Source organism: Paramisgurnus dabryanus, chromosome 17 (assembly GCF_030506205.2).
Source record: "Paramisgurnus dabryanus chromosome 17, PD_genome_1.1, whole genome shotgun sequence".
NCBI lineage: Eukaryota > Metazoa > Chordata > Actinopteri > Cypriniformes > Cobitidae > Paramisgurnus > Paramisgurnus dabryanus.
The window spans coordinates 24,771,479-24,794,703 of record NC_133353.1 but is presented as its reverse complement, the minus strand read 5'-3'; the positions used below and the strand labels follow the sequence as shown (position 1 = coordinate 24,794,703).

Below are 23,225 nucleotides of genomic sequence, written 5' to 3'. Positions count from 1 at the left end.
AGACATTCACTCGTAAATTTGCATTGTGGGAGGGGCTTATATAGCTCAAATTGAGTAAACTTACCAGATTGTTCGACCTCGTCACTCACTTTCTTCTAAACAAGATCCTTTTAATTCCTGTAAAAGTACGAAGATGTCTCATGTATAGACGATGATTGTCGTTGTTCTGTTTTTCTGCCTCCGCTTGCTTCCTGTAATCACATCACTGCTAGAGCAAGCTACTGATTGGTTAACGTGGCACGAAAATCCACCAAAGTTCAGATTTTTCAACTCACGTGGCAACGCTCAATTTGTGCAGAATGCGCAATCCGCATGGATGCCTATTCGTGTCTTTGCATTGACTTAACATGTAAATCACTCGCGCTTGCCGCCTCTTCCGCGTCTGGTGTGAACGCACCATAAGAATCACTCTATGATACATGATGTTGGTTGTGGCTAAAAGGCATACAGCTACTGTCAAAATCTTGTGAAATCTGGTTGGATGAGCGCGATTTTCATCCAAACCTAACCGTAAACCCGACATCTCCAAGATTTGGATGTAGCTGTATCCCATCTAGCCAGAACCTATGTTGTTCCAGACCAGAAATTTGTACATTTAGGTGTCTGTCCAGGTTTGATACCAAGCATCATTGGTTTTATTGTGTCTAAAACGGGTATAAGCATATTCACAGCATTTTTTCGTAGTTTGCCAGCCCCTGGTCACTATATGCTTTTGCATGGAATAGAACTGGGTGAATTTTGGGTGGGTTTGGAACAACATAAGACTGAGTAAATGATGACATTTTTGGGTGAACTTTAGCTTTAGAAAGAGAATTTAATGCTACCGTAGAGACCACATGTGCCTCTCTGTAACTTTAGCTTGGACTTAAAATCACACTTCTGTGCCTGTAGAAGTCATTTACCCTCATAAGAGCAGCTGCGCTTGAAGAACTTTACTAGAGTGGGAGGAGAAAAACTTCATTGGTTTTGCTCCAGTTGGTCCAATGTCCAATCATAGTAACATTTGAAAAATAAAGACTTTACTGCAATCTCTCTTTCTCTCTCATGTTGTCTGTCTCTTGTTCTGTAGTTCTTTCTCTTTCGGTTGGCTGTCCCTGTGTAGCCTGTGGAATTCCCTGACCTCTTTCCCTCTCCGTGCTTATATGACCCACAAAATGTCTGTGAAAGTATGACAAATGGGAAGCAAGCTGAATCTCTGCCAATGAGCTCAGTGGGTCTCTCTCCCACAGTCTCCTCAACCAGTCGCTGTTTGTGTCCCATTTAACCCATTCCTTTACATTCAAATGACGATACAAACAGGATATCCAACTCAAAACATGAAACTTAACTATAACGGTGCAGTTTGAACAACTAGTAGCTTTAATTGGTAACACTTCTGTATGGGGAATACATATTCACTATTAAGTACAGACTTTGCCTCGATAAACTAAATTAATGCATATTAATAATACTTGGTACAGTAGTTGTTGTAGCATTTAAAGGGAAAAATCTGAGTTCTTCCATGTTTAAGTGCTGTAATTGGGTCCCCAGTGCTTCTTTCAACCTAGAAAGTGTGATAAAGATCAACCCAGTAACTTAGCTTTGGTAAACCATTCTCTGCAAGTATGTGAAAAATAGGTAATTGAAACTCTGTGTCCCCTTGTGATGTCAAAAGGGGATAATACCATCCCTTAAACTGCACTTTCCAACCACAACACTGCCATTTAATGCAGAAATCAGCTCATTTGCATTTTAAAGGACACACCCAAAAACAGCACATTTTTGCTCACACCTACAAAGTGGCCATTTTAACATGCTATAATAAATTATCTATATGGTATTTTGAGCTAAAACTTCACATATGTATTCTGGGGACACCAAAGATGCATTTGACATCTTAAAAAATCTTGTGAAATGTCCCCTTTAAGTGAAGGTATATGGAAGACATAAAATGATAGTTCACCCAAAAATGCTAATTCTGTCATTATTTACTCGCCCTCATTGTTGTTATAAACCAGTTGTGTAGTATATTTAAGTCGCTTTGAAAAAACATCTACTAAATGAATAAATGTATATGTAAAAATGTATAAAGGAAGTTCAAAAGTCATGTAGTACATATAGTTTAAATCTATAGGACTCCATTCAGTATAAACTATATGGTCTAGTATTTTTGTCCCTGTTCTCCACGTAAAAACTAGAAAGAGGGCTGACGTATTGGTGTGTGGTCTGGAAAACCCTCGCCTTGGACAGGCACTCCACATGAAATCTCAGAAGAAGCCTAGGAGTTTTGGGTTGCTATTAAGTAGGCCACATTAAAGAGCAGTGCCTTACCATAGCTTTCCACACACTGATTATAGACCTTAAGACTCTAAAGTGGGCGTATTACACTTTTCTTAATGGTTTGGAGTTTCTATCTGCCTTTCGTATACTTAAAAGTTAAAACTGAGCCACTGATACACGTGGTGTTTGTTATTAAAAGAAGTCATAGTTTGGCCTGCCGGACCCTTCCTTGGCTGCCCTACTTTAGAGATTCCCCCTCCCTGACAGCCTTTGGATTAAATGTTGTACTAGGCAGTGACCTTCTCCTGGACAACTTCCTTTCTAGAATCAGCTCTATATTGAGCTTTCCTCTTGTATTGTGACTGCATTTGTTTTTGTTTGTGGTACAAGGGGGAAAAAGGAGGAAAGCAAACATCTTGTGCTTTTGTCAGAGGTTTCCTCTGTCCATTATCCTACGCACATGCAACATAGGCAATCTAAGATGGGCATTCACGCCCTGTTAATTAGAGTATTTAGTCTTGCAGGACTTGTTGTTAGGTAATGAACTGGCTCCATTTTGGCTAGAGTTTGAGCTCATAACTAGGCAACCCTCCAAAAATGAATTTTATCTATACCCTGCTTTGTTGTAGCATAGGCCGAGCTGACAATAGGCAATTGCATTGAGTAAAAACCTATTGTTATGCCTACATTACTACAGGGGAATACGAGTCCACCACAATAGATGGCACATACTGTAGAGCTTGCCAGATAAACACGGGATACATCATGATTCACACATTTCTATTATGCACTAAAAATAGTATAGCAAAAGATTTCTGGGATCCTTGGAATTAAACCAACGACTTTTACGATGCTAATGCAATGCTCTACCAATTGAGCTATAGGAATAAGTTGAGTTATTATACACAAATTGCATGCAAAATACACTCAAATTAGTATACCATTTGGAGACCTCAGGCAGTTTTATCTATATATTTTTTTTTTAAGGATTGAACCGATCCAAAAAAAGTGCGATATTCGCTTATTTAGAATAATGTCTGCCGATACCGATGGTTTTGATTTTTACAGTTTGTTTCAAATTGTTGTTTTGAAATCATAGTAGTGCAGAGTTTACAAACTACATTTCTGTGGTCATTGTCACCCATCAATATCACACAGTCCTGATCATCAGCTTTTTTTTATATGTCTGGCATTTACATTTAGGATGAATAACATGTGAATCCACAGTGAATGATGATAGCAGAAAAGGCACAGGTCTGTCTGATTAAAGATTTGGGTTGTAGTTTCTACTGTCTTAGTTCAGTACGGCAGACACTAATCACTGATGTATTGCTGGTTAGGAGCTGTCTAAACTCCGGCAGTCACATTAAAGTTAAATTAAAAGGATGCCTCACTGCAGTGCTGTCACAGTGAAAAGTTTAGATGGACTCTAACAGGCTTCCTCAATGATTCTTTCAAGTCGAAGAGTTAAGCCCAAGCTAATGAGAGTCAGACAGCAGCGGCTGATAGATGCTGATCCACAATTTCTATAGACAGCAACCCAATTAGCCTCCATTGAGACCCTACACAGAGCTTGCCAGGCCCCAGGACTCTTTTCATTTCAGCCAAACACATACCTGGGTTACAATGCCCTCAGAGAGTCTCTTGTATTGCTGACTCATTGGGTTTTCAATGGAAGGTCAAATTACTATCTTCCACACCTTTGGTACACAATAAGAAAGTCTTGTATTAGTTTTATAGATTGCGCACATGAAGATGGACAAAGGTTTGTGAAATGCAAACGTTTGTTGGATACAACATTATATGGGTGCTATTAATACCTTCTTTCAAAGCTGGCATAAGGACAAAGCTCTTTGAATATCATTTTATAGTACCATTCATTGAGTAAATATTGGTAATTTGAATAGTTACAGAAGTATAGTTTTGCTTGTGTTTGTCGTTTCATCACTCAGTGTATATAGAGGCTTTTCTTCTAAGACTAAAAATGTGTCTTTCACTAGACCCTTTACCCGTTCATGTACTCACACTACTCTTATACATTAGAATATGGGCTGTTGGGATAGAATGATTCTTAACATCCAGGGGGTTAATTTAAAAGTAAAGAAAATAACTGGTATTATTTATATTATTTTAAATGTTTTAATCCCCATAAAATTTTATAAGATTTAGCCTATTATAAAATATATCCAGAATCAGCTCTTAACCTCCTAGGACTTTTCCCTCTTGATTAAAAAAACGGGAGTTGACATTGGCTTAACTTAGCAACCTCTTCTATACGTTACATTATTACTAGACTCGCTACGGTTTAATCTTAGCCACTGTATTCTGCTGCTTACACTCACCTAAAGGATTATTAGGAACACCTGTTAAATTTCTCATTAATGCAATTATCGAATCAATCAATCACGTGGTAGTTGCTTCAATGCATTTAGGGGTATGGTCCCGGTCAATACAATCTCCTGAACTCCAAACTGAATGTCAGAATGGGAAAGTAAGGTAATTTAAAGGAACAGTATGTAGGATTGTGGCCAAAACTGGTATTGCAGTCACAAACCTTGTGGCTAAAACTGGTACTGCAATCACACAACTAGTGGCCAATATGCAAAATGACAACATAAACATCAGTTGAGGGCTGCAACTCCACTTTTTAAATTACAATTTCCTTGCCAGGCCACTGATGTCAGTGATATAAATATTTGAAATGAAAATTAATTCTTAATGTCTAGTGACATATCAGGGCCATTTTATGATTAATTGATATAAATTTCTTATATACTGTTCCTTTAAGCAATTTTGAGCATAGCATGTTTATTGGTGCCAGATGGGCCGGTCTGAGTATCTCACAATCAGTTACTGGGATTTTTACGCACAACCATTTCTAGGGTTTACAAAGATTGGTGTGAAAAGGGAAAAACATCCAGTATGTGGCAGTCCTGTGGGTGAAAATGCCTTGTTGATGCTAGAGGTCAGAGGAGAATAGGCCGACTGATTCAAACTGATAGAAGAGCAACTTTGACATTCAGATGGTAGAGTCAGAATTTGGCATAAACGGAATGAGAACATCGATCCATCATGCCTTCACCGTTACCTCTGTGCAGGCTGCTGGTGGTGGTGTAATGATGTTGGGGATGTTTTCTTGGCACCCTTTAGTTGGGCATCATTTAAATGCCACAGCCTACTTGAGCATTGTTTCTGGCCATGTCCATTCCTTTATAACCACCATGTACCCATCCTCTGATGGCTACTTCCAGCAGGATAATGCACCATGTCACAAAGCTCGAATCATTTCAAATTGGTTTATTGAACATGACAATGAGTTCACTGTACTAAAATGGCCCCCATAGTCACCAGATCTCAACCCAAGGAGCATCTTTGGGAAGTTGTGGAACGGGAGCTTCGTGCCCTGGATGTGCATCCCACAAATCTCAATCAACTGCAAGATGCACTTGTCAAGAAAGTTGAAATTAATTGTAATTTCAAGTTAATTAAACTTCAAAATTTAAGTGCAACAAGGAATTTCAACTGTGTATTAGCACATCTTAAAGCAACACTATGTAATTTTTTTACCTTTAAATAATGTCTCTAAAATTATTTTAGTGATAGAACAACTTTTAACTGGACAAATTGTACTGTTGCTGCAACCCAAGCAGCCTCCTAGCTGCTACAAGCACACTCTGAAAGTGGCGGTGGAGGGTAGGAAACACAGCCCCGCCCCTCCCCCTGCCTGCAAAAGAGTGTCTGATACCAGGCACTGTTGCGCTTTTCAACCACATGGGGGAGCTGTAAGTCATTTTTACATGAAAACTACATAGTGTTGCTTTAAGGATTGAGTTTTTGCCCTAAAGTTAATTTTCCAAGGTCAAGTCTTTATCCTTTATGGACAAGACTTACAATTATACAATGAACATAAATGTTCTGTGCTCTCTGAATGAGTTTGTTGTGTGACTGTGAGGGTAGATGATCTCTTTGTGTGTTTGTTTGTTTTGAGAGTAAGTGATGGAGTTGGTCTTTGAAAGCTACGAGCATATGTTTGTGTATGTTTGTACCACAGAGAATGTGCTGCATCTATATGCCAGAGCTCCTCAGAGCATCTGGAGGTCAAACCTCTGCTGCTTTTATTGTAAGGTGAGAAGAAATGAAAACAATGAGACCTACTGCTGTCAGAGCTGCTCTCTATCCAACCCCACATAGACTACTTTATTTTTCTGTCTCTTTCTCCTCAGTCTGTTGCTGTTCTTCAAAATTTACTAAAGCTCTGTGGCTTAATAAAACCTTCTCTTTAGAATGTCTATCTCAGCAGAAGACTAAACTGGCATCTTGGTTAAAGGCAGTGGTTCTTAAACTTTTCACCCCCTATGTAGGGTGCATCCCTTGCCCCCCCCAAAAGAAAATGAATGACATAAAACAATCTCAAACTTAGAATTTGAATTAAACTAAATGTATTAAATGATACTAATGTTGGTTAATGACCTTATTTTGCTGAGTTGTATACAAAATTTATGATAAATTAATGTATTTTATAAAAGGTCATAAAACTGGGGCCCCCTGGCAACATCTCATGCCCCTCAAGGCCCCCCCCCAGTTTGCGAACCACTGGTTAAAGGTATAGGTTACCTAAAAAGTTTGACACAGTTGACAGTACCCATTGACTTCCATAATAGAAAAACAAATACTAGAAGTCAGTAGGTAGTCAACGGTGTGCTCACCATCATTTATCTGAATATCTTCTTTTGTGTTCAACAGAATAAAAAAAACTCAGAATAAAGCATTATTTGTATAGACATATATGCCACTAGACATATCTATCTACTATACACATACATAAACCAGATTATCAGAGACTTGGTGGGTATTTTTTTTACTTTAGCCAGTAAAGAGGTCTTTAAAATTACACAGAAAATCTGCATAGCAACACCCTGGCAACCACCCAGATCACCCTAGCGTTATACCACAACTTTTCCTTTTCAGTACAGTATGACATGCTTAGTGTATTTCCTAAGTGTGTAATAAACTGTGAACCGCTCCTTCTCTAGGTGTTCCAGGACCTGGGCGTGTGTGTTCTGTCTGGGGCATCAGAGGGGTATAACGTTTGTCTATTTGCTTATGGACAGACGGGCTCGGGGAAAACATACACCATGATGGGCACCCCAGTAAGTAACACTGTTTTTATGAGTTATACACCGTGTAAACTAAGCATTGAAAGCTTTTTTCTCAGTTAAAATATTTCTAAAGGTGCTAATGACATGAAATTGATAGACTTCCATAAATTAAATTATGTGTATTAATGTAACATGACACAGGCAAAATAAATATATTTACAAAAAAATTGTACATTTTAAAACAGCCACAAGACTGACCAAAGTGCCGAACATTACAATCAAACCATAAACACAAAGGCAGAGAGAAAAACATATAAACGTAAAACCAAAGAAATAACAGCTAAACAAAGACCAACTACAGTATAATACAAATGGAGTGTTAATAGGCCAGATCAAACAAGTTTGTTTTTAAAAGAGACTTAAAATTGGATAGAGAATGTGCCAGTTTGCCAGCCCTACCACAGAAAAAGCTTGATTTCCACTTTACGTTTTAGTCTAGACTGAGGAACTTAAAGGCCCACTTTGGTTCACAACTGACTATATTAAAATAATATCATTTAAATCCTCAGTAAGTCTGCAATAGTGCACTGTTCTCTACAGGAATTAATTGTATTTTTCAAATATATCGTTTCTAATTCAGTGCAAATACAGTAGCCTAAACAATATGATTTTTGCCATAATTGTGCAGCCCTATATTTTAATATTATTCAATTAAACATATTCAAAAACTACTGAAAGGGAAAAATTTGTTTTGTCTTGTCCCCTATATTTCCAATTTTTTTTTAAATGGTGGGTCTTGAGATTACGTGTTGCATTGAAAAGTTTGGAAACCCCTGATATACAATACATAAGCAAGATTTGGGGAAACAGATGGAACAATGAAAATCATTATCTTAATTTATTATGTATATTGCCAAATAACGTAAGATAGGCCTACCTTGTGTCAAACAAGAACAAATATATAGAGAGTTTCAATTTGTACGATTTGTAGATAATTTTCCTTTTAGAGGGCATCCGTATCAAGTCATGCTCAAGTTTATTTAAAATCTAGACCCGCTGCAGGCGCACTTAAATATAGACGTGTCTGAAACAAAATTTGTGTTCACAGACGAGGGCTTTATAAAGCAGACGACGGCGCATCTCGCGTTTTCCATGCATTTTAGATGTAATGGACCCTATTATACCGTATTTTTTTCATAGTTTGGCTGGTCCTGCGACTTATAGTCAGGTGCGACTTATACATCAAAATTAATTCATACTGACTAACATGAACCAAAAGAAAACATTACCGTCTACAGCCACAAGAGGGCGGTATATGTTTCTCCTGTAACCTACCCCTGAAAAAACCTGTTAACTTAAAGACAACGGAGAAAGACTTAACAAACAAAATGCATAAAAAATAATAGTTTTCTAAATAAATGCGAGTCCAGTGTGACTTATTTATATTTTTTTCCTTTTCATGACGCATTTTTTGACTGATGCGACTTATACTCTGGAGTGACTTATAGTCCGGAAAATACGGTAATGCAAGAATTCTTCTAATAAGTGGTGGGGACACAATCAACTTGGGCATAAAACAGCAGGGACATCTCCTACGTGCAAAGTAGAGTGGTGCTGGATAATATTGTGAGTGCTGGCAGCCCAGGTACAGCAAACTTCAATCCGGTGGCATGACAACACTGGCCCCTCGTGCTAAAAAACAAACTGAAAAAAATTCTCACAGTCCTCCCAATGGCCAATCCGGGCCTAGTTGTCACTGGCCAAGTGTTATTTCAGCCTAAATATCATGTGTTCTTATGTTTACAGGATTCCATTGGGCTGACTCCAAGAATATGTCAAGTAAGTCACTAGTTTTAATGTAATTCAATTAGTAATGTTTTTTTACATTTCAATTTACGATTTTAATACTTCTGCTTATTTTGACTTTCATCATGAATACGTTTGAAAGACATGATTCCCATCCGTTTAGGGACTTTTCAGGTCTTCAGATGACGCTGCAGATGAACAGAGCTGTAGAGTTGAAATAAGGTGAAGGGGAAACCCTTCTTCTTTCTTTCGGTTTGAATAACTGCTTTGGAAAAGCCTGTTCTAATAAAACAAATCTACATTTGGCAAAGTGGTGAAAAATAAGCACACCCACAATAATCTTGTTTCCCTTCAGTTTTTTAGAGATCTATAATGAGCGTGTACGCGATTTGCTGAGGGGTGTGGAGCAGAAAAAGCCAGCGCCCCTGAGGGTTCGAGAACACCCAGAGAAAGGACCATATGTACAGGGTGAGTGTTCACAAACAGCAAACAGATTTATAACATCCTTCAAGCCAATTCTTTAGAGAGAGAACAAAACACAAACACAAAGACCTCCCAATGAATTTACTTTACCTTATGTAACCTAACCTAATGAAAACATTGTAGTTTGAGGAAAGCTTTCGTTTGTGTTAAATAAGCCTGCGATGAATGGTTAAAGGTAACTGTGTACATAAGTTATTAATTTCTGACTGTTTGCATTTGTGACTTAATTCCCATCACAGCTTTATAAGGACTGTATCTGCCCTCTTCTATCCCTCCATGAATCTACTTCTATTTTTTCCTTTTCTTTCTTGCCCTCTTTCCCCCCACTTCTCTTTCCTTTCTTGTCCAACATCCAGACATTGTGTGTATTAGGAGAAAGCCCAGCGCAGCAAAGGAAGTGACCTAACTTCCATGTGGCTGCAAGAAGCCCAGTGAAGTACACAAACATTTGTGTACACCACAAAAATATGTCGCACACATACACTGGCCCCAAAATGTTTACTTACGCCATGCTTACAATTGTATGAATTTAAATCCATTCGATTTAAAGCGTAGAGTGCCGTTTTACAGAACTTAACTTGCATTTTTCTCAGCCATTTTTGCAAATACTTTTAGTATAACTATTTTTGTGGATGGGTGAAGTCAGTTCCCCTTTACATAGGAGAAGCAGAAAGTTTCTAAATATATTTGGTTTAATATTAAACTATGTTGAATCTTTTCGTAACAAAAGTATGCTTGTGTTTCCCTAAAAATAAATGCCAGTTGATCTGATTATTACAGTATTATTTCATTACTTAATACGGTAATAGTCAGGGAGAGAGACAGACAGACAGACATTGATGGATGAATGAATGAATTGATGGATAGACAGAGATTTACAGGGAGACATAGACAAATCATAGATAGATAGAATGATTGATTAATTGATTGATAGATGGATGGATGGATGGATGGATGGATGGACAGACCGACAGAGACAGATGAATAGATGGATGATAGAGATAGATGGACGGACAGATAAAAATAGATGGATAGACAGACAGAGATAGATAAATGGACAGATGGATAGAGATAAATGGACAGAGAGACAAAAATAGATGGATGGATGGATGGACAGACAAATAGACTAGATAGACAGACAGACAGACAGATAGATAGACAGACATGGATGGATGAGTGAATGGACGGATGGACAGAGAGAGACTGACAGACAAATCAGAGATAGATAGAATTGATTAATTGATAGATAGATGGATGAATGAATGGACAGACTGACAGAGACAGATGGGCGGACATAGATGGACAGATGGATGGATGGATGGATGGATATAGATGGGCAGACAGACAAAGTTAGATGGACTGACAGAGAGATAGACGGACGGACAGACAGACAGAGATGGATGAATAGAGATAGATGGACAGACAGACAAAATAGATGGACTGACAGACAGAGATAGATGAATGGATGCATAGATGGATGGATAGATGGCTGCATAGATAAATACAGACGGACGGACATAGACAAATAGACAGACAGAAAGATAGACAGAGATAGATGTATAGATGGATGGACAGACGCATAACGATGGGCAGACAGACAAAAATAGTTGGACTGACAGACGGATAGACAGACAGACAGACGGATGGATGGATGGATGGACAGATAGAGATAGATGGACAGACGAACAAAAATAGATGGACTGACAGACAGACAGAGATGGATAGATGGATGGATGGAGATAGATGGACAGACAGACAAAAATAGATGGACTGACAGACATAGATAGATGGATGGATGGTTGGATACATAGATAAATAAGGACGGACGGACGGACATAGACAAATAGACAGACAGACAGAGATGGATGTATGGACGGATAGAGATAGATGGACAGACAGACAAAAATAGATGGACTGACAGAGATGTATAGATGGATGGATGGATGGATGGATGGATGGATGGATGGATGGATGGATGGAAATAGTTGGACAGACAGACAAAAATAGATGGACTGACAGACAGACAGAGATGGATAGAAGGATGGATAGAGATAGATGGACAGACAGACAAAAATAGATGGACTGACAGACAGATGGATGGATGGATGGATGGATAAATATGGACGATCAGTGGACATAAACAGATAGAGATAGATCTATAGATGGATGGACGGATGCATAAAGATGGGCAGACAGAGAAAAATAGATGGAATTACAGAGAGGTGGATGGATGGATAGAGATAGATAGATAGACAGACAGACAGACAGACAGACAGACAAAAAATAGATGGACTGACAGACAGAGATAGATGGATGGATGGATGGATGGATGGATGGATGATGGATGGATGGATAAATGAGTGCATAAATAAATATGGATGATCGGATGGACGGACATAGACAGATAGACAGACAGACAGACAGAAATAGATGTACAGATGGATGGACAGATGCATAAAGATGGGCAGACAGAGAAAAACAGATGGACTTACAGAGAGATGGATGAATGTATAGAGATAAATAGACAGACAGACAAAAAATAGATGGACTGACAGACAGAGATAGATGAATGGATGGATAAATGAGTGCATAAATAAATATGGATGATCGGATTGACGGACATAGACAGATAGACAGAAAGAAATAGATATATAGATGGATGCATAAAGATGGGCAGACAGACAAAAATAGATGGACTTACTGAGAGATGGATGGATGCACGGATAGATATAGATGGACAGACAGACAAAAATAGATGGACTGACAGACAGAGATAGATGAATGGATGCATAGATAGATGGATAGATGGCTGCATAGATAAATATGGACAGACAGACATAAACAAATAGACAGACAGACAGACAGAGATAGATAGATAGATAGATAGATAGATAGATAGATAGATAGATAGATAGATAGATAGATAGATAGATAGATAGATAGATAGATAGATAGATAGATAGATAGATAGATAGATAGATAGATAGATAGATAGATAGATAGATGGATGGACAGACGCATAAAGATGGACAAACAGACAAAAATAGATGGACTGACTGACAGACAGAGATGGATGGATAAATGGGTGCATAGATAAATACGGACTGGATGGATGGACATAGACAGATAGACAGACAGACAGAGATAGATAAATGTATAGATTGATGGACAGATGCAGAAAAATGGGCAGACAGAGAAAAATAGAAGGACTTACAGAGAGATGGATGGACGGATGGAGATAAATGGACAGACAAACAAAAATAGATGGACTGACAGACAGCGATAGATGGATGGATGCATAGATAGATGGGTGGATGGACGGACATAGACTGATAGACAGATAGACAGACAGACAGACAGATTTCTTGTGTTACATAGCAGTGTGTGAACGGAAATCCTCTTTAGAATTGAAACAATGCTCCACCATCACCTCCTGATTTCTGTTAATGTCATTAACTATCAGAAAGAGACTATCTGTGATTCATACAGTATCTTGGAAAGATGATGATACTCCTGAATGTCTGTCCCAGGTCTCTCTCAGCATACAGTGACCAACTACAAACAAGCTGTGGATCTGCTGGAGGAGGGCATTGCTAACCGCATCACAGCCGCTACGCACAATCATGACGCTAGCAGTCGATCTCATGCCATCTTTACTATTCAATATACGCAGGTTTGAATCTTACCCCCTTAACAACATAAGACTTTGCCTTGTCAAAACATTTAATTAGTCTAATTTAAAGCAACTTGTTCTAAATGACAGCTGGTTGTTTAATTCTTATATCATTGTTTTCTCTTTGTAGGCTATTTTCGAAAATAACCTACCTTCAGAAATAGTAAGCAAGATCAATTTGGTGGACCTGGCTGGGAGGTTTGTGTCTTTGTTTGAACTTTGAGCACAGATCCTGTAAGGGCTTTTAAGTTTGTTATTGCTTTATTGTACTGACAAAGAGAAAACATGAAACACTGCCCCCTTGTGTCTGCTCATACATAATAGTAAACAAGTAAAGCTGGCACTGGCTTTAAATTCCACTCTTTATGTTTGTGCCAGTGAGCGAGCAGACCCTCACTACTGCAGAGACAGGATAACAGAAGGAGCCAACATCAACAAATCTCTCGTCACTCTTGGCATCGTCATCTCGGCTCTTGGTAGGCACTGGCCTACTTTACTTTCCTTCTTAACCTTATCGTCTTTCATCCTCCTTATCATCTCGATTTACTTTTTTGTCTTTGTTCCACCGCCAGCTCAAAACTCTCAGATGTTCAGCAGCAGTCAGAGCATTAACAGTGTGATCAGTGAAGGTGAAGGGAGCACCATAGGTAGCCAGTCCAGCTCTCTGTCAGGCAGCGGACGCAGACATTGCTTCATCCCCTACAGAGACTCCGTCCTCACCTGGCTACTCAAAGACAGCCTGGGTGGCAACTCTAAGACCATCATGATTGCAAGTTAGTCATTACAAAAAAACTGTTATTTTAACTTTGCTATATCTGTGCAGTAGTAATTGAAGCCAAACCCATCATTCTTCCCCAGCTGTTTCACCATCCAGCAGCAGCTACAGCGAGACTCTAAGCACCCTACGCTATGCAGCCCACGCCAGGAACATTGTCAATAAGCCAAGAGTCAATGAGGTGTGTCCAGATGACTCTATTATGTCTTGCTGTTCCACCATCAGCTGTTAAGAAAATGCTGTGGGGTGTGCACAGAATGAAACTAAAAGACTTTATTTTTTTCAGGATGCCAATGTGAGGTTAATCAGAGAGCTGCGAGAAGAAATCGATCGTCTGAAGAGCATGTTGCTCAGCTTTGAAATGGTACGCAACACTACAAAATACAAACATGGTCAACAAATCGACAACATGATGCTATAGTCATGACTCATGCCACATCCACTAGAACTACATTATTTACTAGTGATGCACCGATGTATCGGCCGCCGATATTTATCGGACGATTTTTGATGAATTTGAAACCATCGGCAACGGCACGAGAAAGGCCGATACCGATTGTTTATTTATTAACCACATAAAGGCAATGATTTGCATGTCTGTTGCATAATCCAGCATTTTTAACAATAATTATCAAAATAATTAAATACTTCCCAAAACAAAATAAATTATAGTTTGTCAAACGTGCAATGAGGGAAAAAATATAAATCACGTAGTTAATCACACGAGATTACTCATTCACGTGATCAATGCGGTCTTGAGTATTTCGGGAAAATGTCTGCGGTCTGTGCTTACTTCAAAATCTCGAATAAAGATCAAAAAATCGGCATTTCCAATGAGTGTTCTGCAGAATTATCAAGAGGAGGTAGTATTGTATACAACTGTTTAATATAGGTATCGGCCAGTTGTCTGTTTAAATCGGTATCGGCCCAAAAAAATCCTATCGGTGCATCCCTATTATTTAGCTGAGATTGGATTTTAAAAAAAAATAACTTTGATATTTCAATTTAATGGCACATTTGCATATTTAAATGCAAAACTTTTTCTTTTTTATTCATTTTTGTTTCTTCAGTTTTTATCAGTAGTATTTTACCTAGTTATTATTATTATTAGGTGTTATTGGACCCCCATCTGGTCATTTTATTGGTACATAAACGTATCTCTTTTATTTTGCATGGTTCTCATTTTTCTGATTGTTGTGTAATGGTCACATGACATGCAGAGAAAAGATAATATATATTTTTGTTAGTGTTTTATTTAGGAAATCTTAAAGGGGACATTTCACAAGACTTTTTTTAGATGCCAAATAAATCTTTGGCGTCCCCAGAGTATGTATGTGAAGTTTTAGCTCAAAATACCATATAGATAATTTATTATAGCATGTTAAAATTGCCACTTTGTGAGCAAAAATGTGCTTTAAATGCAAAAGAGTTGATTTCTGCACTAAATGGCAGGGTTGTGGTGTATAGTGCAGATTAAGGGGAAGTATTGTTATAAAAAGAACCCCTTCTGACATCACAAAGGGAGCCAAATTTCAATTACCTATTTTTTCAAATGCTTGCAGAGAATGGTTTACCAAAACTAACTTACTGGGTTGATCTTTTTCACATTTTCTAAGTTGATAGAAGCACTGGGGACCCAATAATAGCACTTAAGCATGAAAAAAGTATTTCATGATATGTCCCCTTTAACTGAATGGTTCTTTAGGGAACCACAAATGGTTCTTCTGCCATCACTTTGTAGCACCTTATAATAAGAGTGAATGTGCCATTTGTGGAAAGATTTGAAATGCTTATCCACATAATTCCTGGTAAGGATACAGACAAACCTAGACTGTCTTTGCTTTTCACAGCAAGGAAATCTGAGTCCATCACTCAGTGATGAGAGGGAAGGAAGCCTATCTGATATAGTCTTACAAAATGAACTCAAGGTTAGTCCAACTACTAGATATTACAATTCTCTAATCCCTTCTGCCTTCATTCATTTCATGTTGACAATTGCTTCCAATGAACCAGTAATAGAGGTTGTAAGATTACCAGTAATTTACTGGTAAGCATTACGTGTGAACGGAGAATAAGGATTACCAGCATTAGAACGGACGACATCAGAATGTTCAGCTTCGGGCCAATCATAACGCTTTGATACAGAAGACGGCCCCGCACTGTTTACGAACGTTTCCACACGCAAGCTGCTTACAGTCGAGCACACCTGAAGTCAACGTCCACATCTCTTCACCAAAGTTTTTTAAAGGTCACGTTCTTCCTGATCCCATTTTTCAAACTTTAGTTAGTGTGTAATGTTGCTGTTAGAGCATAAATAATACCTGCAAAATGATAAAGCTCAAATGTCACTTCCAGGCGATATATTTTCTTTAACAGAATTCCTCTTTCAAAGCCTACAGCGAATGGCCGGTTTGGACTACAGCCCTCTACTTCCCGGTTGAATGACATCAAATAATGCTGCGTTTACACCAACCGCGTTCCAGGCATCAAAACCAAACACCTCATCCGCGCCGCGAGACCTCCAGACGCGCGTCAACAAGTCATCATATTGACTAAACATTGAAATCAATCTCGCTTGCCGCCTCTACCGCGGTTGGTGTAAACGCAGCACAAGAGTTTTTGACTAAACGCCGCCCACAGGAATACGTCAGTCGACAGCTAAGCTCAAACGTCTCCGCTAAGCTAAGCTGCTGGTGAATCACAACACACTAAACAAGCTTCACAATCAGAACTTGTTAGGTATTTCTGAAGGATGGACTTCATAGAACAAGGAAGACATCAGCCATTTTTTTTTTTGGATAGTAAAAACAGCGCTATAGAGATAAGTAAATTGTGTGAAAAATACTGCATTTTTACACGTGAAACATTAACACATGATATATTGCGCACTGTAAACACAATCAAAGCTTCAAAAACACAGGAAGAATGGGACCTTTAAAACAGCTTACTATCTATTTGCCGAATTGCCCACATCCTTCGCACAATCTCTATGGAGCCTTATGTGTAAACATTACTGCTGTTCAAAACGCAGGATGCGACTCTTCCCCATTAACCTAATACAATGTTTGGTCACGAGCAATGCGCAACTGTCAGCTTTTGCCACAGAAGTGAAAACAACAAAATACAGACTGTGGAAATGAAGTCATAACCCATCATTGTTTACAAATACAACACTAAGCTTGCTGTACCGTACGGTGGTTCAGAGGTAACATGCTTTCTCACCGAGTTTACTGGTATCTTGGTACTGATATGTGAATGGCATCTTACTGGTATAAAGAGGGAATGTCACTATGTGTGTGAACAGCATTTTTGTATTTACTGGTAAAGTCATTCTGGTAAATTCATGGTAATTTACCAAAATTACTTTATGAAAGACGCTGATGTTATCCCCAATTTTTTTCATCTCTCATGTTTGCTCTACAGGTGGAGCAGCTGACTAAAGACTGGTCTGACAGTTGGTATGATAAGCGGGCACTGCTGGAGCACTACAGTGTGGACATTAACCAGGAGAAAGCTGGAGTCCTTATCCGATCTCTCCTGCCCCACCTTATTGCTCTGGAGCCAGATGTCCTCAGCACAGGAGTCACCATCTACCATCTTCGGGTACTGGCCTAAAAGAAGCTTGCGAATTCAGGATTATGCAGCTAGCTATGCAATATCCTTGCTTTTCTCTGTCACATCTATATGGCCTTTAGCTTGTCTGCTCTCTGCAATAGTTGTCTTCTGTAAACTAATGGTTCTTTCTCTTTCCCTGCGATAGATTCTTCCTTCGTTTTCTTCTGTCTTTTCTATTTCAGTTCTTTGTCTGAGCTACTTCTCACAATAAGGTAAAACAGTCCAGAGCTTTAATGTGTGCTTTTTGCTCCACTATCTTTTTCAGTTTCCAGTTTCTTGTATCTTTTTTTGTTTTGTTTCCATATAGTGAGAGTTAGTGGTGTTTATGTAAAATAGTGCTAAGAGAGTTTAGTGTTGTTGGCGCAAGAAGGGCACCAGGCTGTGTATTTTCTCTGATTGGAATTATATATATATATGTTTTTAAATGTACCCATAATGTGTCTTGACTTAAATATGCACGCATGTAAACAGTTCACAGAGATTCCTTTCATAACTTTGAGATTTGAACAGACTTATAGCTTACTGCAGAATAAGGGACATTATAAATGTTTTGTTCTTGTTGTTTGGGCATTCCCTGACTCTAACCTGTTTAAATCCTGATGGTGCTTGTTTCTTTTTCGGTGCTACAGGAAGGAGTAACAAGAATCGGACCTCAGGATGAGAATCTGGAAGACCCACACATAGGTATCTTATATTCATCCCATTATCTTATGTACTTTATATGGCAGTACAACTGGATGACTTTGATTTACTTTGCTCCTCCCCATCAGTCTTACCAGAAGGATGCAGATGTGAGATTGAGAATCACAGTGGGGTGGTGACTCTGAAGCCGGTTGCAGGAAATATCTGCATGGTTAGCGAGAGAGAAGTCACTAAGCCCTTCAGACTTGCACAAGGTAAATGGCATGTGCACAAAAAATGATTTCAACCATTTATTTTCAGCAAAAATACTGAACATGGAAATCAATCAATGTATTCACCTGGGTATATATTATATTTTGATCTCCTCAGGTGCAGTGATAACCTTAGGAAGGATTCATAAGTTCAGGTTCAACCATCCTGCAGAAGCCGCTGTTCTAAGAGAAAGAAGACGGGTACAGACTGCATATTCTTTCACAACATCACATCTTTATACTCATACTTTCTATATACATATACAGTTATTTATTAGACCACCAACCAGTTTAAGGTCTGTGCCACAAACCTTCGGTATCAGTGATTACCAAAATTTTTTTTGTTTCTGTAATCTTAATCCTCCAATATCTGTAAGCTTTTTAGTCACAGTAGTATTTCTAATGTTAAAATATACACCAATGATTTATTACATATTACCACCTGCCTAATATGGCGTTGAGGCATTGAAATCTAATTGCAGACGAATGGAACGCATGCTAATGTAATTGTGGTTTCATATTTGAATTTACTGTTTTACAAGATAGTACTTTATTTAGGGCCCGAGCACACCGGGGTGTGAGGACCCTATTGTTCTTCAAGGAGTTATTATTATTATTTTTTTTCTTTTTCTCCGACTTCAGCGGGACTTTAGAGGGCCTAAACATACTCGAAAACTCATGAAATTTTGCACAGATGTCAAGAGTGATGAAAATTTACATGTGGTGTATGCTTTAGAATTAGGCGTGAGAAAATGGCTCTATAGCGCCACCTACAAATTTTCAACGAAGCAGCCCTCGGACTGTGTTTGACGTACAATTACGAAATTCGGTACGCGTCTGTAGCATGACAAGACCTACAAAAAAGTCTCTTGGAGCGAAGCCGTAAACCAAACAGGAAGTCAGCTATTCTGAGTTATTTTTGTGATTTGGGCGCAGTTTTTGTCATTTCCAGGCGTCATACTTTAACTAACTCCTCCTACAGTTTTCGTCGGATCATCTTCATATTTGGTGAGTGTCATCTTAAGGCCTTTGTGATGCTAAATTGAGAAGGATTTGACTCTACGTAAAAATTTGTGTCGGTTCTGGCCCGACAAAGTTTGATGTTTTCCAATGAAACAGGAAGTTGCTGGAACTCATGCATACAGTGTCCGATCTGTCCCAAATTTCACATGATTGCTAAGAGTCCTGACCTGAACACATCTACATAACAATTTTCATTTATAGCCATAGCGCCACCAGCTGGCAACCTGAAGGAACATGTTTTAGCGCCACTTTCAAATATTGAATGAAGCAGCCCTTGGACTGTGTTTAACTTACATGTACGAATTTCGGTATGCTCATGTATTATTACAAGCCCTACAAAAAAGTCTCTTGGAGCAACGCCCTACACCAAACAGGAAGTCAGCTATTTTGAATTATTTCTCAGATTTTGGCTCAGTTTTTCTCATTTCCAGCAGTCATACTTTAACTAACTCCTCCTACAGTTTTCGTCGGATCATCATCATATTTGGCGAGTGTCATCTTAAGGCCTTTGTGATGCTAAATTGCGAAGGATTTGATTCTATATTAAAATTTGTGTCTGTTTCGGCCAGCCAAAGTTTGATGTTTCGCTATGAAACAGGTTGCTGGAACTCAGGCATACAGTGTCCGATCTGTCCCAAACTTCACATGATTGCTAAGAGTCATGACCTGAACACATCTACATGTCAATAGTCACTTATGGTTATAGCGCCACCAGCTGGCAACAGGAAGTGACATGTTTACAATGATTATCCAATGTCTGATCTGTCCCAAACTTCACATGATTAATAAGAGTCCTGGACTGAACACATCTACATGTCAATAGTCACTTATGGTTATAGCGCCACCAGCTGGCAACAGGAAGTGACATGTTTACAATGATTATCCAATGTCTGATCTGTCCCAAACTTCACATGATTAATAAGAGTCCTGGAGTGAACACATCTACATGTCATTAGTCACTTATGGTTATAGCGCCACCAGCTGGCAACAGGAAGTGACATGTTTACAATGATTATCCAATGTCTGATCTGTCCCAAACTTCACATGATTAATAAGAGTCCTGGAGTGAACACATCTACATGTCAATAGTCACTTATGGTTATAGCGCCACCAGCTGACAACAGGAAGTGACATGTTTACACTGATTATGCAATGTCTGATCTTTCCCTAACTTCACATGATTAATAAGAGTCCTGGACTGAACACATCTACATGTCAATAGTCACTTATGGTTATAGCGCCACCAGCTGACAACAGGAAGTGACATGTTTACACTGATTATGCAATGTCTGATCTGTCCCAAACTTCACATGATTAATAAGAGTCCTGGACTGAACACATCTACATGTCAATAGTCACTTATGGTTATAGCGCCACCAGCTGACAACAGGAAGTGACATGTTTACACTGATTATGCAATGTCCGATCTTTCCCTAACTTCACATGATTAATAAGAGTCCTGGACTGAACACATCTACATGTCAATAGTCACCAGTGTTGGGCAAGTTACTAAAAAATTAGTAATTAGTTACAGTTACTAATTACTTCTTTTAAAAGTAACTGAATTACTCTACCGGTTACTGTATATCAAAAGTAATTAGTTACTTAGAAAAGTAACTTTTAAGTTACTTTTATGTCTGCTTTTTAAATGTAAATATGAACAGTACTGAACAGTCAAACAGTAAAATGATATGGATGGGCTATTTTACACATAAGACTCTAATATATCACATACTGTAGGAGCCTATTTTGCTTTAGATTCAACCTTTGAATATTTTTGTTAGAAATTATCTTAATATTTAAACTTAGTTTATTTATGTATATCATTTAGACCATTTAGACAAATATTCTGCATGTTTACAAAAATATAAAATGTGTTAAAATTGTGTAGTGTCTCTTTAAAAATTTGGAGACAATTGTGTCAACATGTCAAATTTTCTAAAATAAATTATAATTTTTCTGATTTCATATTTATTTTAATAAGTTAGAAACGTCTCCGCTGTGTCCTGCTGACAGGCACGATGCGTGTGCAGCAGATGAGGCAAATTATGGGTCGTCCGAAGGTTAGACCGTCTCATTTCAGTTCTCTTCGCGAACTTCTGAGCGCCTTGAATGGGCAAGTGCTCACCTTTTATTGCATGCTTAGTAGGGTGCAGCACTTAAATTGGAACACAGCTTGTGAAGCTTGCCACAGGGACTGCGCTCTTTGGTCATATATTGTTTGTTTTCTGTTGGATTTAAATGATACACAGGATTAAAGGAAGATATTTATTCAGAAAACGGAGTAGGCTACGTGGATTGTTTTGTCGGACGGACACAGAGCGAGTGGATTGTTTTGTCAGATGGACACAGAGCGAGTGGATTTTTTGTTCGAATACGGAGAGACTGAAACTAAAACTAAAAGCGAGCTCACACATACTATGGAGTTTTAACACGGGTGTACACCGCAGTGTGAATATTTTAGTGGAAACAACAATCGCGGATCGTTCTCTTCCATGAAGCCGATGTAAACATCTAAGAATATATGATCATTTCTTAGATTTATTACCTTTGTGGACTACAAATGCAAGTTGATGTCATACTGCGATTGCTTGGTGAAGATAATTTACAAACATGAGACCGGATGGATTATGACTTGCGCACAATTTTTAAACAAATGTATGTTGTCCCGTTTAGATTTTTCATGTTCATTCTATATGCACTGTCAGCTATGATGAAGTGTAATGAATCATTGCGCCGCCAACTACAGTCCTGCGACGTCAGATATGTCTTGTCTATTTTTTACAAAATAGAGTAACGCGCGTAACGAACTCATTTAAATTTCAGTAATTGTAATTGCGTTACTTGATTTAAAAAAATAGTGGAGTTACAGTAACGCGTTACTCCCATCACTGATAGTCACTTATGATGCCAATAGTCAGTTACGGTCATAGCGCCACCAGCTGGTAACAGGAAGTAACATGTTTACAATGATAATGCAATGTCAGATTTGTCCCAAACTTCACATGATTGATAAGAGTCCTGGACAGAACACATCTACGTGCCAATATTTACATGTAGTCACTCATACACACACACACTCGCTCACTCACTCTCTCTCTCTCTCTCTCTCTCTCATGCTATCTTACACGATGCTACCTCGCTGTCATTTGTAATAAGCAACAGGAAATGTGGCACATTATACTACACTTTTAAATGGTTCACCTATGTTTACATGCTTAAATGCCTATTTACTACTGTTCCCTTTAATTCTTCTCATGTCACGGCGTGGCGGTGTCAGGTGTGCGAGGGCCCTTCCATCACTGCTTGCAGTTTTAATTTTTGATTGAGATGCCCAGTTACAGTTATGTACTTGCAATCCTTCATAGTAGTAGTAAGTTTTAATGGTTTAATGTTACGCTTGACTTTATATATATATATATATATATATATATATATATATATATATATATATATATATATATATATATATATATATATATATATATATAAATTTATAAATATATCTATTTTTAATATATATATATATATATATATATATATATATATATATATATATATATATATATATATATATATATACATATATATATACATAT

General features: G+C 38.2%; 1 protein-coding gene across 2 annotated transcripts in view; it reads left to right on the top strand.

Moving 5' to 3' along the window:
• The window catches only part of stard9 (StAR-related lipid transfer (START) domain containing 9), a 56,159-nt gene that overhangs the window by 17,376 nt on the left and 15,558 nt on the right, over positions 1-23,225 (top strand). The window contains exons 4-18 of one of the 2 annotated variants that reach the window (XM_065288539.1): positions 7,293-7,409; positions 9,165-9,197; positions 9,328-9,386; positions 9,520-9,632; positions 13,178-13,320; positions 13,451-13,518; positions 13,699-13,796; positions 13,893-14,093; positions 14,179-14,276; positions 14,382-14,459; positions 15,946-16,023; positions 17,519-17,698; positions 18,340-18,394; positions 18,481-18,606; positions 18,722-18,804. In XM_065288539.1, the coding sequence (XP_065144611.1) occupies positions 7,293-7,409; positions 9,165-9,197; positions 9,328-9,386; positions 9,520-9,632; positions 13,178-13,320; positions 13,451-13,518; positions 13,699-13,796; positions 13,893-14,093; positions 14,179-14,276; positions 14,382-14,459; positions 15,946-16,023; positions 17,519-17,698; positions 18,340-18,394; positions 18,481-18,606; positions 18,722-18,804 (1,530 nt within the window). Of the gene's footprint in view, positions 1-7,292; positions 7,410-9,164; positions 9,198-9,327; positions 9,387-9,519; positions 9,633-13,177; positions 13,321-13,450; positions 13,519-13,698; positions 13,797-13,892; positions 14,094-14,178; positions 14,277-14,381; positions 14,460-15,945; positions 16,024-17,518; positions 17,699-17,743; positions 17,923-18,339; positions 18,395-18,480; positions 18,607-18,721; positions 18,805-23,225 lie in introns of those variants that run through there. The other variant, XM_065288540.2, reaches the window with a different exon arrangement.